Genomic DNA, 20494 nt, shown 5'->3' with positions numbered 1-20494 from the left:
CAGCATTATTTACAATAACCAAGTTATAGAAGCAGCCCAAGTGTCCATCAGTAGATGAAAGAATAAAGATGTGAGATATACATATATGATGGAAGTAATAACTCAGCCATAAAAAAAACAATGAAATCTTGTCATTTGCAATGATATGGATAGAACTAGAGAGTATAATGCTAAGCAAAATAGAGAAAGACAAATACCATATGATTTCACTCATATGTGGAATTTAGGAAAAAAAACAAACAGAGGAAATAAAGAAAGTCAAATCAAGAAAGTCTTAACTACCAGAGAGCAAACTGCTGATTACCAGAAGGGAGCTGGGGGGAATGGGTAAAATAGGTAATGGGGATTAAGGAGACACTTACCATAATGAGCACTGAGTAATGTATAGAACTGTTGAATCACTATGTTGTACACCTGAAGCTAATATAACACTGTATATGAACTATACTAGGATTAAAATAAAAAACTTAATAAACAAAAAAAAAGAAAACTTTTTTCTTTAAGATGGGGCCAATTATGGAGCACTATTGATATGTTATTCTTTAGCAAAATATCTCTAAAGGTACAGCTTGAGAAATAGTTTAGTTCTACTCTTACCTGAATAATATTTATTTAATATTGATGGTAGATATTGTTATTCTTAAAATGAATGAATTTCCAAAGTCTTAAAATTTCAAGAAAAGAATACTTTCAAGCATATTTTACAACCAGAAAAGCATTTGTCAACTAATTCTTTAGTTTTTGTACTTAGTGCTTTTTTTCATTAAGAAGTGTCAAACTTTCCTTCTTTATTGAATTACATGCTGATCTCATTTGCAGCATCTATACTCTGAAAACAGTAAAGTAACCACAAAGTACTGAGACTTTTTCATGTTAGGTTTATAAAGATAATTTCAGAACTACAGTCACAGAATAGTTTTACTCTTCATTTCATGGCATATATTCTCTGCATATTCAGAGTATTGCCTTATTTTAGGATGCTAGATAGTTTTTATTACTCTTAGGCTCTTACTGAAAGCACAAATATTATGAGCACTTTTAATGGTTGACAGTCAAAACAAATTTTTACCTGAGTTTTATATTTTACCATCCTATGCTTCATTATTAGCTTCATCAGTTCAAAAATGCAAACACATCCTATGCAAAACTGAGTTTCCAAAGAACAGCTAGATAAACAGAATCCACCTGAATTACCAAGGCTATAAAGATGCCCTTCCCAAAGTGGCAAATGAATCAAGACTAATACTGGTTTCAAATACCAATTGAGAGAGAAGTTACAGATGGAAATTGATTCCACTTTTGAGAGGACTCAAATGTCAAAAAGGAACACAGAGATCTAAAAACACCACAATGATATGTAGTAAAATGGTAGAAGGGATGAACATAAAGATAAAAGCTGTTCTGCACTCCTAACATGATGAGCTTATATGATTAACTCAAGACTTAAAAAAGAGGTCTAAACTTTGCCATCACTGGAATATAATTTTGAATTGAAACAAATAAAATTTCAGACATGTCACTAGGCAGAAAACATGATGTTGTTCTCAGGTGAACCATATGCTTGAGTCTAGAATACTGTTAAGTGTTCATGTATATCCTAGAAGTCATTAAATCACTAGTAAAATAGTGTTATGTTGGTAAGACATGATAAAAGAGATAAGAGGTAAGATAACAGTCTGAGCAAGAGATTCAAAGTTCCACTAACATATTTTATTTTATTTTATTTTTTATTTTTTTAAAGATTTTATTTATTCATGAGAGACAGAGAGAGAGGTAGAGACACAGGCAGAGAAAAGTAGGCTCCATGCAGGGAGCCCGACATCGGACTTGATCCCAGGTCTCCAAGATCATGCCCTGGGCTGAGGGCAGGCGCTAAACCACTGAGCCACCCAGGCTTCCCCCACTAATACATTTTAGGCCTTGATGTAATAAAACGTTTAAAATTACATGCAAAAATATTAAATTCTGAGGACCTGGAAAGCCCATCGACTAGTCTGAGACAGGTAAAGAAAAGGACTTCAGTAAATGTTAGATTGAGGAATATTTAGAAAACTTTACTCATATAAATTGGCAACACCAAAATGTCCACCCCACTGCTTTAGGGAGCTTATTTCTGGAAAGTACATTCAATCCGGTGCCTCCATTAGTTAGAGTTTCTTTTTATTGATGGCCCATGCTATGCATAATCTTATCTTTTCAATAGAGCTGTGATTCTCCTTGGGTAAAGAGATTTGAGTTTCCAAGAATGTGGAAAAACAATCAGAAATAAGTGGAATTTGGATAAGCTGACTTTATGTCCACATAGTAAGACTTTTTGAAATCACTACACAATTTTACTTCTAATTTATTTAAAATGTTTAGAATGCTTAAAAAGATACTAATGTCAGCATTTATAAGCCAATTTACTAGATTACAGAAGATACCACTGGGTTTAGAAAGATTATATTAGCTAGAATCAGGAACTCGTCTTATTAGGGTACTGCATTTGGGAGAATAAGATTTACTAGCTTTGTAGTTATATCTTGATATGTCTAAAAAAAAATTAAAAAAATAAATAAATAAAAAAGTTTCATTAATTAAATGTAAAAATGGGGAAATTCTACCAAGTTTATGAAAAAACATAAAGTGAAAATGACATTTAAAAAACTTGGGACACTTATACATAAAATAAGATCTGTACATAAAAATAGGATGGAAGAAAAAATATAGCTTAAGATAAAATAATAAAAATAAATCTTAAAACTAAGGTTAAGATCTATAGCTTTAAGCACTACATATTAATAAAGCAAACATAATATTCTGTTCTATGATCAAAATCTCCCCTTGAGAAATAAAAGCCTACTGGCACTAAGAACAACAATAAGAGCAAATGTGTGCTGAGCACACATACCTCATGGAAGGCCCATATTGAGTACTAAGGAGAAGGGGACAAGAGTTCTGTTGGGTCACAAGTTACTCAGAGAACTAAGTAGGATAGTAAAACACTGTATCAAAAGGAAAAATGTGAGAAGTGACTACACACATGGATTCTAGGATAGCTATTTTTCTGAAAAACACACCATTTTATAATTACAAATGGTGGCACAGTTATGTGTCAAGTGGCTACCGGAAAGCGGATTTCTGGAAGAGACTTTAAGGCACAAAGAATCAGATTCCCCCCTCCATTACAGTATGACTACATGTGGTAACTTTCTTATTCAAATTTCCTAGTTATGATAGAAACTCTATTCCCAGAAGTGCATTAAAGATCAAATATATTTTCACTGACATCACCATGTTCCCATTTAAAGCCCAATTCAATACCATATATAGTTTCAATTGTTTTCTAAGGATTCATCTTTGAGTAGGTTCATTTGAAGTTGAAAGAACTATCTTTATAGTATATATGAAAGATGAAACCAGTATTAGAAAACACATTTCAAACTGTACACAAATGCAAAATATTCAACATATTGTTCTTTAGGTAATTGTTTAGAATGAACATTTGGTACTTACCTGTTGGTTAATATTCTGTGATTAGATACATATTTTATACTAATCACTTTCCTTGATTTGGAATAAATAAATCCAAGAATAAAAACTGGAAATAGTTTTTTAAGTCTTTAACATTAAGAGTATTTTAAATCATATTTTTTCTTTTGATAATCTCTGAAATTAATTACTAGAGAGCATTTCATTCAGTTAAAATAATAGACTTTTTTCATATACTCAATATCTATGACTCTCAAAGGAACACCTTCCTAGTTTTTATCTTTACTCCATTCTAAGTTGCATTTTGTTAGCAATTTAAAAATCAGGGTTACAATTAAGCCTATTTTAAAAATAAATTTAGACATCATAAGACAAAATCAATTGACTTAAATAAAGCTTGAAATTGCTTTAGAAGATATACACATAACCTTAGAAACAAATACACAAACTAATTTTTAAATGTCAAATAATCTGATCACACAGAGTACATAAAAAAGAAAATATCCTAAAGGTAAAAGGTGACAAAAAGGTGGCCAATGATTAAAGAAGGTTTAGAAATTGATGGAAAACACATAAAATGTGTTTATTAAGAATATTTTAATACTAAGGATTCAGTGATTCTACAGTGAGACAACAGGTTTTCTTTTATATCCCATGTGTTATGACAATGCCTTTATACATCCCACTTTTAAGTACAATCTCCTAAAACCAGCACAAATTATTCATGTCTTCAGTCTTGTCACTGGAATAGGGAAACTAAAATAAAGCAGCTCTCTACTGCCATTAAAAATATTTTTAAAAAATCAAACTAAATATCAACTGCTTCAAATTTTTTCCTGGGATAAAGCCAGGTACATATCTATGAGTAAATAAACACCAAATAAATAAAAATTAATTTTAGTTAGTATCTGAGAAACTTCTTTGAATGGAAATTTTAAACTTGCTGAACTGTCAGATCAATGATATGTTACTACTATTTTCCCAGAATTAACTCTTAATATCACATAATGCCTTAGTGATTAAAAAAAAGTGATAAAATTTTAAATAATTATTAAAACAACTTACTTTCTTCTTTCTTGCTAATAATGGCAGGCAGGGTGTAAATCTAAAAAACAAAGGAAATCTAATCAGTCAATGACCTTGCACAGAAGCAGGGTGATGTTGGACAATGATACACAGAGAAAGTATCTTGATTTCAGGGTTCTACAACTGGTGCGTCCATAGGGCCAACTCCCAATCCTATCAACCTACCTTGCTTCCCACTTCTTTCCATCATGGCTGTCCCCCTTCCACATGATTTATGTATCTCATTCTATTACCGGACTGATGCACAATATATATATCTCTTTTTCAGGAAGGATCTGAGGATGGATTTTGCCAGATTACTCCTTCTACAAATTAACTCCTTAGTGTTTTGTTCTCAACATGTACAATCCTAACTTCTTTCTGAGCTATCATATCATCTAAATTTGCTCTAGGTGAGGGCTTACCTCACAACTTAGTGGCAAAGAGTCATTTTGTTTTAATTTTTAATTTGTAAGTGGCTGATATTTTTGTAAGCTATAATAAAATAAAAACATAATAAACATTATAAGGAATAGATGCAGAATCCAATTTTTGTATTATTAAACTCAATAGATATAAAATGACTTCTCCAAATTGCTGTAAAGTTTTCCAGATACTTGATCATAATTTCTGTACTCATTTTATTGTGGACTGGTAACAATTTGAGGGGTGGCCTCAAAGTCCAGCTGTGTTTTGCATAGGTACTTTGCACAAGGTTTTTCATAGATTCTTTAACAACTAAAGGATAGTTTCAAAGGACAGAATAGGGCCTTCTCATTTCCTTACGTGTTCATACCTCCAACTGTTCAGTGCAGTGTTCTTCACAAAGAACAAACAGTAATCGATGATTTATTCCCTTTTTTACATAAGCCTCCCTAATAATTTTAAGTAAATTTTCATGCCCACATTGAAATAATTATTAAAACAGTGGAGATATAGATGGAGGGGAAAATGTCAAGCTAGAAGGCCATTTTACCAAATGAGACTTTTTAAAAAAGATTTATTTATTTATTTGGGGGGAAGGGTCAGAGGGAGAGGGAGAGAGAGAATCACAAGCTGACTCCCTGCTGAGCACAGAGCCCACGTGGAGCTCTATCTCAAGACGTGAGCTGAAATCAAGAGTCGGACACTTAAATGACTGAGCCACCCAGGCACCCCATCTAATGAGACTTTCAAACAATGATATAGAGCACAGGATTAGTTCTTACCCTGAACCTTTGCTCATCAGACTGATCATGAAGCCTAGCACAGGCCATGCAAAAAGTGGGGACTCAACTATTACGTGAATAAAATAATCCGATCAGCAAAGCCAAGTTAGCGATAAGTAATTTGTTAAAAAATAATTTTAGGATTTTAAATCAGTCCTGGAAGTCCCCCTGAGAAACAAATTAGAAATTTGAAACAAATTAGTGTTATGTGCTAGTGAGTGAGACAACACTAGAAAAACAGTTTCTACTCCTCTGATTTGCAATCTTAATATCTTCAAATATACTACAGACATAAAAAGAAATTTCAGATGTACTTTGTAATTAGAATAATAAAACCTAAATTATAGAATATGCCACATTCTTACCGGTTCTTTCCCATCCATGGCTTCAAGCCAGAGTTTCCGATTAGCTTCTGAGAATGCCTGCAATGTGATGATTCCATGCCTATTAAAAACAAATATTTTATATATTCAGTGTATTCCTGTTATGTCTTTACACATTTATTTTTTTTGTATTCTTAAAGATAAAATTTGAAGAAAAAGCAGAAAAGAAAAAACTGAAAAGAGAAGAATTTATAAAATGAATTTATAAAGAATTTATAAAATGAAAAGGAAAAGACTGATTTATAGTTACCTTTTAGAAAAATCCCTGTGGGGACATATACACATATACACACACACAAACAAATATATTTTTTTTAATTTTAATGGTTTGCAGGTAGTAAAATCATTGATTTAGGTATGACTGCCTTAAGAAGGCTAGTTTCAAACTATTTCCTCTGAAATGACCAAAAAAGATGACAAACTTACATTCACCAAAGTTCAGAACCACCTAAATATTCTACAACATGAGAATGATTAAAATTATGACCCCAATATAGTACCATCTGGTCACAAAAATAATTATAATAAGAATATAGTAATATAAAAGTTTCATACCATGATTAATTAAGAAGTCACTAAAACCATAGTGTTCATCTACACCATGATCACAATATTAAAATTAATTCACTTAAAAACCAATCTTTCCCATGTACCCACCCTGAAATAGTTACTTAAGGACGTACTTCAGGAGAGAAAGAGCAAGCAGAGGGAAGGAGGAAAGCATTATAAGATAGAAAAAACCCAAAATGCAGAAACAGTTAAATTAACTTAGTTAACTATGCAGATTGTCCAGATAATAAATTTAAACAGGAAATTAGAAGACTCTAATGAAGAGGTACATTGAGGAGGAAATTTCAGTTAAATATTGTATGATTGAAAACTGGCATGACTTATAACTGCAATGAAGGCATATCATCTCTTGTGTAAACAGGAAAACAGATGACAGGAAAAGGAAAATCATATATGAAGATCAAGACCATTCAGTCTTAGAGAATCTAGGTGAGTATCAACAAAAAATAATAAAATAACAATATTTGTTGGCTGTTTATTATTACTAGGCACTATGTTATAAGTGCGTTTCCATTTTTTTAATCTCATTTAATCCTTGCAGGAACCCTTTGAGGTGGGTACTTATTATCCTTATTTTATGGGTGAGACAACCAAAGCACAATTTAACAATGTGCCCCCGGGGTAAAGAACTAAAAAGTGCTGAAATTAAAAAAAAAAAAAATTATTAGCATGTTGGCATCTGTCTACATAGAAAATCCAGAAATTACTACCATAAAACTATTAAAATCAATAAGAAGCTCAACAACTATGCTAGATATAGAATGATATATTAAGAAGATCAATAGCCTTTTGATACGAGTCTCAACCCATTTAGAAAAAATATATATATTAATGAATTCTATCAAAATTGCCATAAAGACACTCAAGAATAAATCTTAAAAAAGTAAAATCTTCAAAGAGAGTTCAACTTTCCATCAATTAATTAATAACTTTAATGCCACTCCAGTCAAAAATCCCAAAGGATTTTTTTGGAAAAGAAGGGAAATTTAGTAAGTAGATCCATAAAATCTAAGAACACAGTGCCAAAATATTTAACACAATTTTAAAGAAGCATAAAAAACAGGGGTCTTGCCCTACTAAGTAGTTACAAGCTACATATATGTAAATGTTAGTATATATGAGTATATGTAGTATGCATTTAATATAGTGCACACACACACAAAGCTAGAGTATTCAGAAAAGTATGGTTGTAATGCAGGGGAAGAAAAATAGATCATGGAATACAACACAGATCAAGAAGTATACACATTCTTATGTAGTTTCTGTTCTTCTTGTATAGATACAAGAAAAAAAAGTAGAGCTAAAATCCCCCACTAGATTATAAACTCGCATGCGCAACGTTTATGTCTCTCCCAATATCCTGTGGCTAAGAATGTCCAGAATGGTGCTCTGCACAGAGCAGGCACTGAATTTCACTGGCTGAAGGAAACTTATGGCACTCTCAGCTGTGTCTTAATCCTACTTGGAAGCAAGGGCACCAGACTTCCAAAGTGTACAACAAGGCTTATCCAGGAGTGGTGAACAATATTGTCAGGGTCATACACAGTGACAGAACTCAAGTCCAGCACACAGCCCCTAATCTAGTCATTTATGTCGATTCCCCATATTCTCTGAGTGATGTTGCTTTTTGCTAGGATTCTTTGTCTGATTTACTTTTGAAAGCATCATGCAACATGTACTTGTTGAATAAATACATAAAAGAATGAAATAAATATGTACACTGGCTTTAAAGATTGAAAAACAAGTACTTGTGTGTTGTTTCATATTTACATCTAAACCTAGAAACAAATACTTTAGTTTATTAAAAAATATAAAGTGAAAAGAAAACCTCAAACCTTTCAACTACTTCTATGTCAAAGCAGAATCGTTTGTCAATTGAATCTGTCTTTCGTCGGATACAAGATTTCAATTTAAACATTTCTGGTGAACCAGTAACGAGGCCATTCTGAAACAAGAAGGAGATCATATTATTGACACGATGACAAGGGCAACTGGAAAATATTAAATATGTCAACTAAGGTTGCTGCATTAAATGTTAACTTTGAGTACAGGTTATGTATAAGGGTCATAATCAAATCTTTACCTCTGAATACAGACTTTTTGTCTAATGTTAACTGCCCAATTATAATACAATTACAATACAATTAATAAATTAATAACATATACTCATTTTAATAGAAGAATTCTGTGACATGCCTGTCTAGTAGTCTTAACATATTTACTTACGTCAAATTGCACCACAATGTACATTCTGTAGGACTTCAGATTTAGAAAAAGTATGAAATCACAGTTACCATAATGTCACAGTTAGATATACAGAATGCCTGTCAGTATACAACACTGTGGCTTTGGCATCAAAACGCTCTAAATTGCTAAGAGATTAGGACTGTTCTTTGTGCGCAAGTATGTGTGCACACACAGTGTGTGTTTGTGCATTAGAGCCTTATAGTACTAAATGATAACTGGCCCAAAGTCTCAGGAGAGCTACAAAAATAATACATTTCTAGTATTTACTTATTGTAAATATGTTGCTATCATACACACTGCATGACTGCTTTGCTGGTAACCAACTGCTACCCTGCAATTAAAACTATAACTATTTGGATAGGATCCAACATAAGCTCAAGTCATAAGAATTCTCTTCTATATCCGAGATACCAGTCACCTTAAGGGGAATATTTACCTATGGTCTGGTTAATTATACTATCTTTGGTTACGAAGATCATAGATTTATTGACAGAACTTTGGCTTGGGTCTGTTTGCTAACAGCTCACTGACTGCCACATACCTGACTTTCAGGCAACATCTTGTCTTATGAAACTTTTAAAGCACACACTAGGCATGATTATAGCACTTAACTTCTCATGATGGTAGGAATTGAAGGTTTCTTTTACTCTTGTATGTTCTCCTTTGTATTATGTCTTTCCACTTTAATTATTAGGCTCTATTGAATGCCCAAGCACAATAAGTTTCAGCTGATGTATTTGAGCACATATCTTAGTTAGATCAGCACTTACCTCTGCTATGATCTATAACACAAATTAGCTGGATGAGTCACTTACTTTCAACCACCTTGATTTTCTAATCTGCTAAAATAAGGCTGGACTAAATAATCTTTAGGATAACTCTCAGCTCTAGGATTCTTAGATGATGGTCCCAATTACCTGATTTTTAAGTTCATTTGCCATATTCACATCATAATTCACAAAAAGATTACATACTATGAACAATAAAGGTGTACTCTGTAGCAATTCCTTATATAAAGTACACTTTATTCTATACTGTTCACTAGCCATGCAAGACATTCAGTGACCAATTTACTTTTGGAGTAAATGGGCATCAACTGATTTCTTCTGAGAAACTTTGCTGGTCAGCACTTCAGTAAACAATACACAGTACAGAAGAGGAAGTGGCAAGCAGGGGCAAAAGGCAGCCTCCCACAGAGGTGACTTGGAGAAAGATGCAGAGTCCTTAAGCCTGGTTCAGCCGCTAGGAGTCTCTACTGAGCTGCCAGCCAAGTAGCAGCATAAACAACTCCGCCAGGGATGTGAGAAGTCACCTCTGTGGTCTACTAAAGGTTCCCTACATTTAACTCAACTGAATATTAAAAATATTCCAGGGTAAGGCAAAGGAAAATGCTTGCCTCTCTTTTTAAGTCATCAAGATCACTGAAGTTAAAGAAAACTTACTGACTTTGCAATTTTTAAAATTTGTTTACATGTTTATTAGAAAAGCAAGCAAATATGACTTTTTTTTTTTTTTTAACTTCCATTACTTTACTAACGAGCTCAGTTTAAAAAGAAAAAGGAAAACTCACCATTTTCCCACTGGATTTCATTTCTGAAACACTCATTGTAAATGTTTTACTTCCCTTATCGTATGTACAATAATGTTTAATCCATGTAAAACCAAGAGGTCCTGTTGTAAGGAAACAAACATTAGGTTGTAAACAAATGATTTGTGACTATGTTGTACAGTTTTTGATGCTATGATACACAACTGACCATCTCCACAGGCCATGCAATACTGTGAGAAAGGCCAGTGTAGAGGGAGAGAGTTGTATGGAATTGAATGTCTGGGAATCAAAGTTGGCTTTACTTGCTTGCAACGCTGATACTGCCTTGTAACTCAAGAGTCACTTTAGATCTGAATTTCAGTTATCTCCTCAGTAAAAGTGGCATACTTTACTTTCCAAAGACGTAGCAAGAAAGAGAAATTAGCCTTTGTTACAATAACTGATCTCCTTACTTCTAACCCTTGTCCTTTATTTTTAAAACTGTAAGACATACTCTACTAAAAATCTAGCCAGTTCATTTCATCCACTTTGCTCCAAACCCTCCAGTGGCTTCCCATTTCACTCCAGGTGAACACCAAAGAGCCTATTTATTATATGCAGAGCCTCACGTGATCTGGCCCCTCATTACAGATCTCACTACACATCGTACTACCTTCTGCCTCATGTCCTCTGCTCTAGCAACACCGCACTGCCGCCTTGCTGGTCTGTGAACACCGGGGATGCACTGTCGCCCCACACATGTGGACATTTTGTTCTCCTGGCCTGGACTACTTTTGCTCCAGACATCTGTTAGGCTTGCATTGTTACTTCCTCCAGGTCTCTTCCTAAATGACATCTTTATAATGCGGCTCTTCCTGAAGAGATAGCTAACACCGCATCACTCTCACCTCAGTATTTCTTATCTCTTTCTTGCTTTGTTTTCTTCCTAGCAGTTATTACTGTCTAAAATAGGATACATTTTACAAATTTATTCTATTTATGGTCTGTTTCTGCCACTGGACTCTTAGGCTGTATGAGAGCAGGAACATGTGTTGTTCTGTTTAGTAGTACATTCTTAATCCTTAGAACAGGGCCAGACATTAGTTGTTGCTCAATAAATTCTTGACAAATGAATGAAGGAAAGATTCACTCATTTTTCTCTCTAAGACTTAACTTAGCCTTGGAATTATGTCCTCTTACCACCTATCTGGGAAAAAAAAGCAAACTCAAATAACTCCTTAAAGTGAAAATAACTTTTACTTTTCATTTTAAAAGAAAGTTACATATGTGTAATGCTCCTTTTTCCCCCTGTAAATACTGTGCAACTCTTTCCTATAGCATTTCACATTATTCTCCTGTATTCTCCTTAAGGAACTAGATGCTACTGCTTCACCAGGGAATAGGGATGCATGGTGAGTTCAATTTTTCCATGACCAAGGTAGAAGACCGTCAGTTTTCCCACAGGGAAGCCATTTATCCTGCATCCAAACACCGCAGTGGGCTGAGAGGGTTGAAAATGGAGTTTGTTTTCTATACAAGTTCTCCATCTAGGGTCCCATCCTGCCTAACACTAGCATCTTTCTAGCAACAATTACATACAATATTATTGCTGGTGTGGTTTCATAACCATATATTTAAAAGTAAGACATCGTAAAAATGCACTACTTGAGAAAAGTGTGTCCTTAGGCATTTGAATTTTTTTCTGTAATAACAGTGCCCTTCATGTCATATTTAGCTTTAAAATACTTAACCTCAGATCTCAAAATTACAGGATACAGCTATATACTTTGCAATCACAAAGGATTATTATAATAAACTTCAATTTTGTTTTAGGGCCATTTCAACTATAGTACTTAAGCATACTTGTTGATAATTCTGTCACAAGTAAAAATACTTAAAGGCTTAGAGCTGATTAGTGGAAAGTGACTGGATGAAAATCCTTATAGTGACTTTATTACTTAGGAAACAATTTACAAAGCAATATCAGCAATAATTTTTAAATAAAGCTGTGCAAGGCTCTGATGACATTTTAGACCAAGTTGTTTTTTTCTTGTCTACACCTTAAGTTCAGAACATCATGCATTTAATCTTCAAGTTTCCTATGCACACATGATATTTCCTTTAAAGTTGCTTGTCACTAGGCCAGAGCAGATGTTCTCAGATAAGAAATTCCTAAGTCCTCAAAAAAAGGGTGGGAAAATAAAATTTTATTATATATCTAAAGCTGCAAGATAAAACAAGTTTAGGGGCACCTGGGTGGTGTAGTTGGTTAAGCATCCAACTCTTGGTCGGCTTAGGTAGTGACTTCAATGTCCTGGGATTGAGCCTGCATCAGGCTCCACACTCATTATGATGGAATCTGCTTGAATTCTCTCTCGCCTCTTTCTTTGCCCATCCCCTTCCCCCTGCATGCTCTCCTCTCCCTCTCTCTAAAATAAAGAGATCTTTAAAAAAATAAATAAAATAAAACAAGTTTAGTTATCTTACCCCGTAATCATCTGAGGTTGCTGAGATGATACTTGTGGAATGGGATTCTTCCCATAACATTCACTAAATATCTACTAAGCGCCCATATTTTATCTAGAAAGTTTTTAAGTCAGACATCATATGAGACTCATGCACTTCTCAACTGTGATGAGAAGGCAGGTTAACTCAGACATTATAAAGAGCATTTCTTGTATAAGAAAATGTAGCCTAGGGCAGCCCTGCTGGCTCAGCAGTTTAGCGCCACCTTCAGCCCGGGGCGTCATCCTGGAGACCCGGGATCGAGTACCACGTTGGGTTCCCTGCATGGAGCCTGCTTCTCCCCTCTGCCTGAGTCTCTGCCTCTCTCTCTGTGTGTCTCTCATGGATGAATAAATAAAATCTTAAAAAAAAAAAAAAGAAAAGAAAATGTAGCCTAAGAGCTGGAGATGAAACTACTTTCTCCATCAATAGGGCATGTGATTTAACTGTTCTCTTTGGAGGAAGAAAAAGTTCTCAATAGTTGTTTAAAGAATCTAATGAGATAAATATAAATTGCATGGAACAGTAAATGTTCATGGTAAGTATTATTCTCTATTGAGAATAGAGACATTTTACATATATCACCTCTATTCTTATAACATCATTACTAGATAGGTATGAATAGCTTTCTTTTATAAACAAAGATACTGAAAAAAATAATAAACAAAGATACTGAGCTAAAAAATTGTCCAGAATCACCCAAAAACAGATGACAGGCATGGAATTCCAATATAGGTCTAACTTTGGAACCACATTCTTCTTATTTAGAATGAAGTCTATTAACTACTCTACAATCCAGTAATTGCACTACTAGGTATTTACTCAAAACATACAAAAATACAGATTCAAAGGGGTACATGCACCCCAATATTTACAACAGCATTATGAACAATAGCCAAACTATGGAGAGAGCTCAAGTATCCATCAACTGATGAATTTGTAAAGAAGATGTACCCTATATAAACAATGGAATATTATTCAGCCATCAGAAAGAATGAAATCTTGCCATTTGCAATGACGTGGCTGAAGCTAAGTATATTATGCTAAGTGAAATAAGTCAGTCAGAGAAAAACAAATACCATATGCTCTCACTTATGTGGAATTTAAGAAAGAAAACAGACATATAGGAAGGGGGGAAAAAGGAGAGAGAGAAACAAACCATGAGATTCTTAACAATAGAGAACAAACTGAGGGAGGTAGATGGAGGAGGGGCTAGATGGTGATGGGTATTAAGGAGTGCACTTGTGATTAGCACTAGGTGCTGTATGTAAGTGATGAATCACTGAATTCTACTCCAGAAACCAACATTGTACTGTGTTTTAACTAAAATTTAAATTAAAAATAAGTAAGTAAATAAATAAATAAATAAAATGAAGTCTATTAGAACACAATGTAATGTATGCCTAGAAGTGCGTAAAAACCACATATCCTGATAAAGTGGAGCTCTATGTCCAAACTGCAATGATCTGCTACTACCACCCTATCACATCCATCTCTGTTTATCACTCAATTTACAGTTCTGATATTTATTATTGATCACTGGTTACTAATTGCATGAGTTTGTTTTATGCCTTCCACTACAGAATAAAAACCCTGGAGCCAAATTCTTTGTCTCATCTTCTATTCCCCATAGAACTTACTCATTTGGTGATGGCAACAGCATAATCAATATGTTTTAGTGAACTGGTCTGATTTTCTTATAAACACTTTCAAAGATACCAAGTGGAAAGGGGCTTTGGATATTTGTCCCTCATATAAAAATAATTCCAAAGGGGTATAAATCCATCCATTTCTCTTTTCCAATCCCTAGACAATACAAGTGAGGAGATGGTGAATAGGAAAAGAAAGGAGGATGGGATTATAATAGGGCATGAGAGCATTTTTGAAGGTGATGAATGTATTCACAGTGGTGATGGTTTCACAGGTGTGTATATAATGACAAAACTTAACAAATTATATGTTTTAAATATTTGCAATTCATTGTATGCCAATTGTACATCACTAAAGCTCTAAAAACAAAGCAGGTAGATATAGAAAAAAAATTGAGATGAAATAATCTTAGGAGTAGGAGGTCAACATCAAGGAGAGGATGCTAAAGAGAGAGGGAGAGTCCAACTGTTCAAGCCTCAAAGGCCACACAACATGAAGGGGCCGTCAGAAGAAGGGCACAACAAGCCAGCATCTAGAGGGATGTGCCAGAAGCTCTGTGGAGGATGGATTACTAGACAGGCAAGCGTAGAGGCAGAAAGAGAGCAATTATGAGGCCAAAGAAAGACTGTGGAGATGAGAGAAGGTAGACGTTCAAAAGTTATCAAGGAGATAAAATGGACAGAGTTGGCCCCAGGTTACAGGAGATACACTGGAGTAAATGATACACCTCCAGTTTTTAGCCTAGAAAGGTGGGTGGTATCACTTAGAAGGATAGCAAATTTCGGAGGAAAGGTCATTGCACAAAGGGCTTTAAAATTAGCTCAGATCCCCTCCCCCCCTCCCCCCCCAAAAAAATTAGCTCAGACTGACCCAGAGGAAGTCACATATCTTAAAACACAAGATGCCAACATCGGATGGGTGCATAAAACACTGCATTTTGTGTACCCATGCGGTCCCCAAGTTATTAAAGGGCCTATGCTTATAGTTTGAACCAAATGTCCAATAGCTGTAGAATAAATAAACTACAACACTGTCCAATGGATGGACTCCCAAGTACCAAATAAACAGGATATACATTGATACAAAATAATTTTGCTAGGTAATCCAAAGCTTTTTTTCTTTGGAACAAAATATCACATACGCACAAGGATTTTAGCAACTATGTAACATTGAGGGATAAAAAATAACAAACAAACTCAAGAAATAAAATATTACTGGGACGCCTGGGTGGCTCAGTCTGCCTTTGGCTCAGGGTGTGATCCTGAGAGTCCTGGAATCGAGTCCCGCATTGGGCCTCCTGCATGAAGCCTGCTTCTCTCTCTGCCTGTGTCTCTGCCTCTCTCTTTCTGTGTCTCTCATGAATAAATAAATAAAATAAAAAAAAAGAAATAAAATATTACTGAGTCTTAATATTAAAAAAAGCTCTAAGAAAGAGGATAGTACCTCCTCTGCCACATGCATTTTGAATAAGCCTCTTTATCAACACATTTTTCTGCTCAGCAAAATATTTTATTGATGCAAGATATAAGCTCCTCTCAATGTACCCTCACACTGAGGTTTTCAAACCTGAAACACTCATTCAAAACAAGTATTTAAAAATTTCCTTAGTGTTTTGAGTTAAATTTATATACCTTGTATATAAATGACCAATGAATTATTTTTTTTTCTTGAAATTATAATGAAAGTGGTTTATTATGATCTAATTACAGAATAGCTAGGTAGGTCATTAGATTTATTTTAACATCCAAAAACAGCAGACTGGTCAAAGTCAATACTGATTAAGAGAAAATCCTCAAACCCAGATTTCCTGAACCAGGAGCCCTCTATCATCTAATCCAAAGAGTAATAAATATTTGCTGAGTCTGTTAGATCAAATCATTATTCGCTTGTATACTGCTATTCAATAAATGAGCATCACCTGAGCATGGCAAATACAAAATATGCTGGCATTTTAATAATTACATTGCATTATGTCAAAAACTTTCGCTGCTAACCCAGTATCTCCAGCTTTCCCATCTTGATCCTTGCAGTTGAAAGAGTTAAAGTTTTATATTATAGTTATATCTTACTAACTAACCAAAACAACTTCATTAATGTATCATCTACTGATACAGAGACCTCAGAGCAGTGCTCTCTCTCCATGTGTTTTTTGTGTCCCAGTATATGAGAATAGTACAGAAAGTAAAAATAAGCATTTCAAAACTTTTACAATGATTTGGCATTACTGCAAAATCCAAGCATATGATTTTGTTTTACAAAGACATAGGTCCATCATGGATTGGAAATAAAAACTGTTCCTTTACCACAAACAGGATGAGACTAATACATTAGAGCATATCTGGTTTGAAATAGTTAATTTAGTCAGATTGGTTCCACTCAATGCAAGTATCATGCAGAAAGAATCCTATTTATACAAAATTTAAAGGCTTTTTATTAATTTTTGTGAGAAAAACTTTCTTAGTGTGAGGCAATTATTATAGTGCCCTATTGTGTCTGATGCTTATTTCCTGACCTCAGGAAGTCAAGAGTGCCAATTTGACATTACATAATTGCCGGTTTTATTCCTGAAAACTGATAGAGCATAGAATTAAAAGAAATAATCCTGTAGGAAGAGAGAAAAGTTTTATTATAGTCACTAGGATGATTCATACTGACAAAGGCTTTGAATTTCAATTTTCCATGAAAGTTTAAATTGAGGTTAGCTATTACAATGAAATTCTAAAACTGAACTCATGTTACCGTATCATCTGTGAAGGTTGTTAAGTTCCAAGTTCAATAATATGCCAACTTGGAGATCCTGATGGCGAAATGTGGATAAACTTCCTCACTCTGATGGTGGTAGTGGGAGAGCAGACTAAATATGATAAAGCTGTAAGGAATTGCAGTCTTCCTATTTGAAGGAAAAACACTAACCAAGTCAAATCTTAAAGAAACAAAATATTAATCTTAAGAGTCATTAGGGTATGTCTTTGTGACTCACGTTTCTCCTGGACATAAAGGTAGCCTTCCATTGTCCACTGGCTGGGTGGTCTGTAATCCTGGTTGGCAGATTTCATTCTTTGCATCAATCGCTCTACCTCTTGTCGAGTACTTTCAAAATTATTCCTTGTCTTAAGTAAATAGAAACAACAATTTCATTTATTGTTTCCTATCGGTTTCGAGGAACTTCCAGTCTCAAGTTTCAAAACCACAAGTGGTTCAAAGGATAACCTTGTTCTCTCAGCACTACACACCACATCCCATGACCCTATATACTGAGACCTATGGTCTGATTTTGATTTGCTTTCAACTTTTCTGAATGACCTTCTGCATGTGTATATTTTATTCCTATTTCCTATTGTAACATTATTACTTAGGGACAAATCAGAGCATTTAAAAATGTAATATTTAAGAAACAGAGTTTTATATTCACTAACATCTAAGGTTAAAAAAAAAACAGATGAATAGGGACTTATATTTTCTTTTGGAGAATAAAGACAAAATAAATTCCATACCTTTATGTGGCACTTAGCAAAAAAAAAAAAAAAAAAAAAAAAAAATTCATCACCCATATTCTTAAAACTTTTAATAAGAAATATCACTTAGCTTGGTTTCCAGAAATAGTTACATGAGGTTAGTATATAAATTAACTCATAAAAATGAATAAGTTTATTAATTCTAACTTCTATTACAAAAAATAGTTCACCCACATTACAGCAAATTTACTTAAAGTGAGATATAAAAAGCAGGGCAGCCCAGGTGGCTCAGCGGTTTAGCGCCACCTTTGGCCCTGGGCCATGTTCCTGGAGATCCGGGATTGAGTCCCACGTCAGGCTCCCTGCATGGAGCCTGCTTCTCCCTCTGCCTCTGCCTCTGTCTCTGCCTCTCTCTCTCTTCCTGTCTCTCATGAATAAATAAATAAAATCTTAAAAAAAAAGATATAAAAAGCATAAGGCTTTTCTTGATCTCTTTTGCATTCAGGCCATATTATCTCAATAGTTTATTTAGAAGCAAGCAATATGTTTAGAAGTATAAATATCAGCACCACTCAACTCTAAAATTTGTTATGGCCCATAATAAAAGAACTGAATCCCAAAGTAAGTTAGGAAAATTTTAACTGCCACTTTTGCTACTTCTTAAGTTTTTTTTTTTTCAAATTCTTTTAAACATAAAGATCAGAAATTTTCCAATTCCTTACATTCCTCTTTTGTTCTTGAACTGTAGGAATCTTAATATAATTATAATGCACATGGAAATAAGTAATAAAATATTGTGACCTTAACAATCTTTCCTTTTAATATTCACTAAAAAAGTCCAAACTCATTCCATATTGAAAAACAATGTAATGACTTACATGTGAAACCAATTCTGTTAGAAAATCTAGAAGAAATAAAAAAAGCTAAAACACCAAACACAAGTAATAAATAAATCCAATTACCTATTTCTCATGGGACACTCCAACCCCATAGTTCTATTTACTGACAAAAATTCTCAACAAATAGACCTTTCTATTTGTCAGGTTTGATAATACAGGCATTTCTTCTGTTTTGTTTTTTAAATGTAAGTGATGCTTAGCATCTGCAAATTTGAATTTGTATAACTATGAAATCAGATATTAAAAGGATCAGACAACTTTACAACATAAACCCTAACAGAAATAGATAGGATGTTTATAAATCTCTATTAAACTTTAAAGCAATTGCTACAACTGCTTAAAAACCATTTAAATTCACTCTTAGAAAATTAAAATAGCATATATATTACATGCAATTTCAGAGAGGAAAAAGATATTCCTTCAGTGCTCATGTACAACCTTTTCATTTCACAAATATAAAAATGTTACCCTCTCAGAAAAAAAGACTTGCCTAAGGTCACCCAGTAAAATAATGAGAACATTAGATAAAGGCGAGTTTCCAACCTTCCAAGTACCTATTATCTATACCTCAGTAATATTTATTTTTGTGAAAGTTCCTAAATTTTTCTAACATATGAAGAATAGTTCTTTACTGGTATACTTTCAAACCAGCAGCTAGGAAAAAAAAAACCCGTTTTAATATATTTATTAGATGACTTTCCTAAATTAGATAAGTTTTTTAAACACTCCAAGGTTTGGCTTGGTTATTGTTAGTTTCTCGTCAGCATCTGATTCACTAAGGAGAGGCAGTGAGAGGGCAGCCCAGGTGGCTCAGCGGTTTAGCGCCGCCTTCAGCCCAGGGCATGATCCTGGAGATCCGGGATCCAGTCCCATGTCAGGCTCCCTGCATGGAGCCTGCTTCTCCCTCTGCCTGTGTCTCTGCCTCTCTCTCTCTCTCTGTGTCTCATGAATAAATAAAATCTTAAAAAAAAAAAAAAAAAAGGAGAGGCAGTGAGAATAAGTATTGTCTTACATTCTGCAAGTTGAACTGAAGCTGTTGCTTATATGGTGCAAATTCCTGGGCGAGTTCATATCCCTCATGGTAAAAAGTAAATAAACCCTGAAGGAATGACAAAAGCTGCAAAAAATAGAGAAATGAAAGAAACCATGAAATGTGTTTAAAAAAAGATAATCATCAAACATAATAAAGTGGGAAATTATATTTCATTCTAAATCCTCAAGCATTTCAATTCCTTTATGTGGCAAAGCAGACACTTGAGTTATGAATGTGAAATCAACGACTAAAGTTAATTTTTACTTCCTTTTCGGTAAACAGTGACAGGGACAGTTGTTATATTAACTATTCTACTCTTTAAATGCATTGAAGAAATTTTCAGAAGAGACTATTAATAGGAACAAAGACCAACGTGAACATAGGTCCTATCCTAGAAGAGGGTCTAATTCAAATACAAAGATAAAACATGTACAGATGTGAGGAAGACTAACCAGTAAATTAGAGATAAGGAGTACCCAA

General features: G+C 34.1%; 1 protein-coding gene across 9 annotated transcripts in view; it reads right to left on the bottom strand.

The window, feature by feature from the left end:
* Window positions 1-20494, bottom strand: part of ARHGAP42 (Rho GTPase activating protein 42) — a 287751-nt gene that overhangs the window by 52726 nt on the left and 214531 nt on the right. For 8 of the 9 annotated variants that reach the window (XM_072795140.1, XM_072795141.1, XM_072795142.1 and 5 more), the window contains 6 exons: window positions 19994-20098; window positions 17608-17737; window positions 10515-10615; window positions 8533-8642; window positions 6110-6188; window positions 4537-4576 (listed from right to left, as the gene is read on the bottom strand). In XM_072795140.1, coding sequence (XP_072651241.1) covers window positions 4537-4576; window positions 6110-6188; window positions 8533-8642; window positions 10515-10615; window positions 17608-17737; window positions 19994-20098 — 565 coding nt within the window. The remainder of the gene's footprint in view (window positions 1-4536; window positions 4577-6109; window positions 6189-8532; window positions 8643-10514; window positions 10616-17607; window positions 17738-19993; window positions 20099-20494) is intronic. The other variant, XM_072795144.1, reaches the window with a different exon arrangement.

Source organism: Canis lupus, chromosome 23 (assembly GCF_048164855.1).
Source record: "Canis lupus baileyi chromosome 23, mCanLup2.hap1, whole genome shotgun sequence".
In the NCBI taxonomy this organism is placed as follows: domain Eukaryota; kingdom Metazoa; phylum Chordata; class Mammalia; order Carnivora; family Canidae; genus Canis; species Canis lupus.
This window is presented reverse-complemented; position numbering and strand designations above follow the sequence as displayed.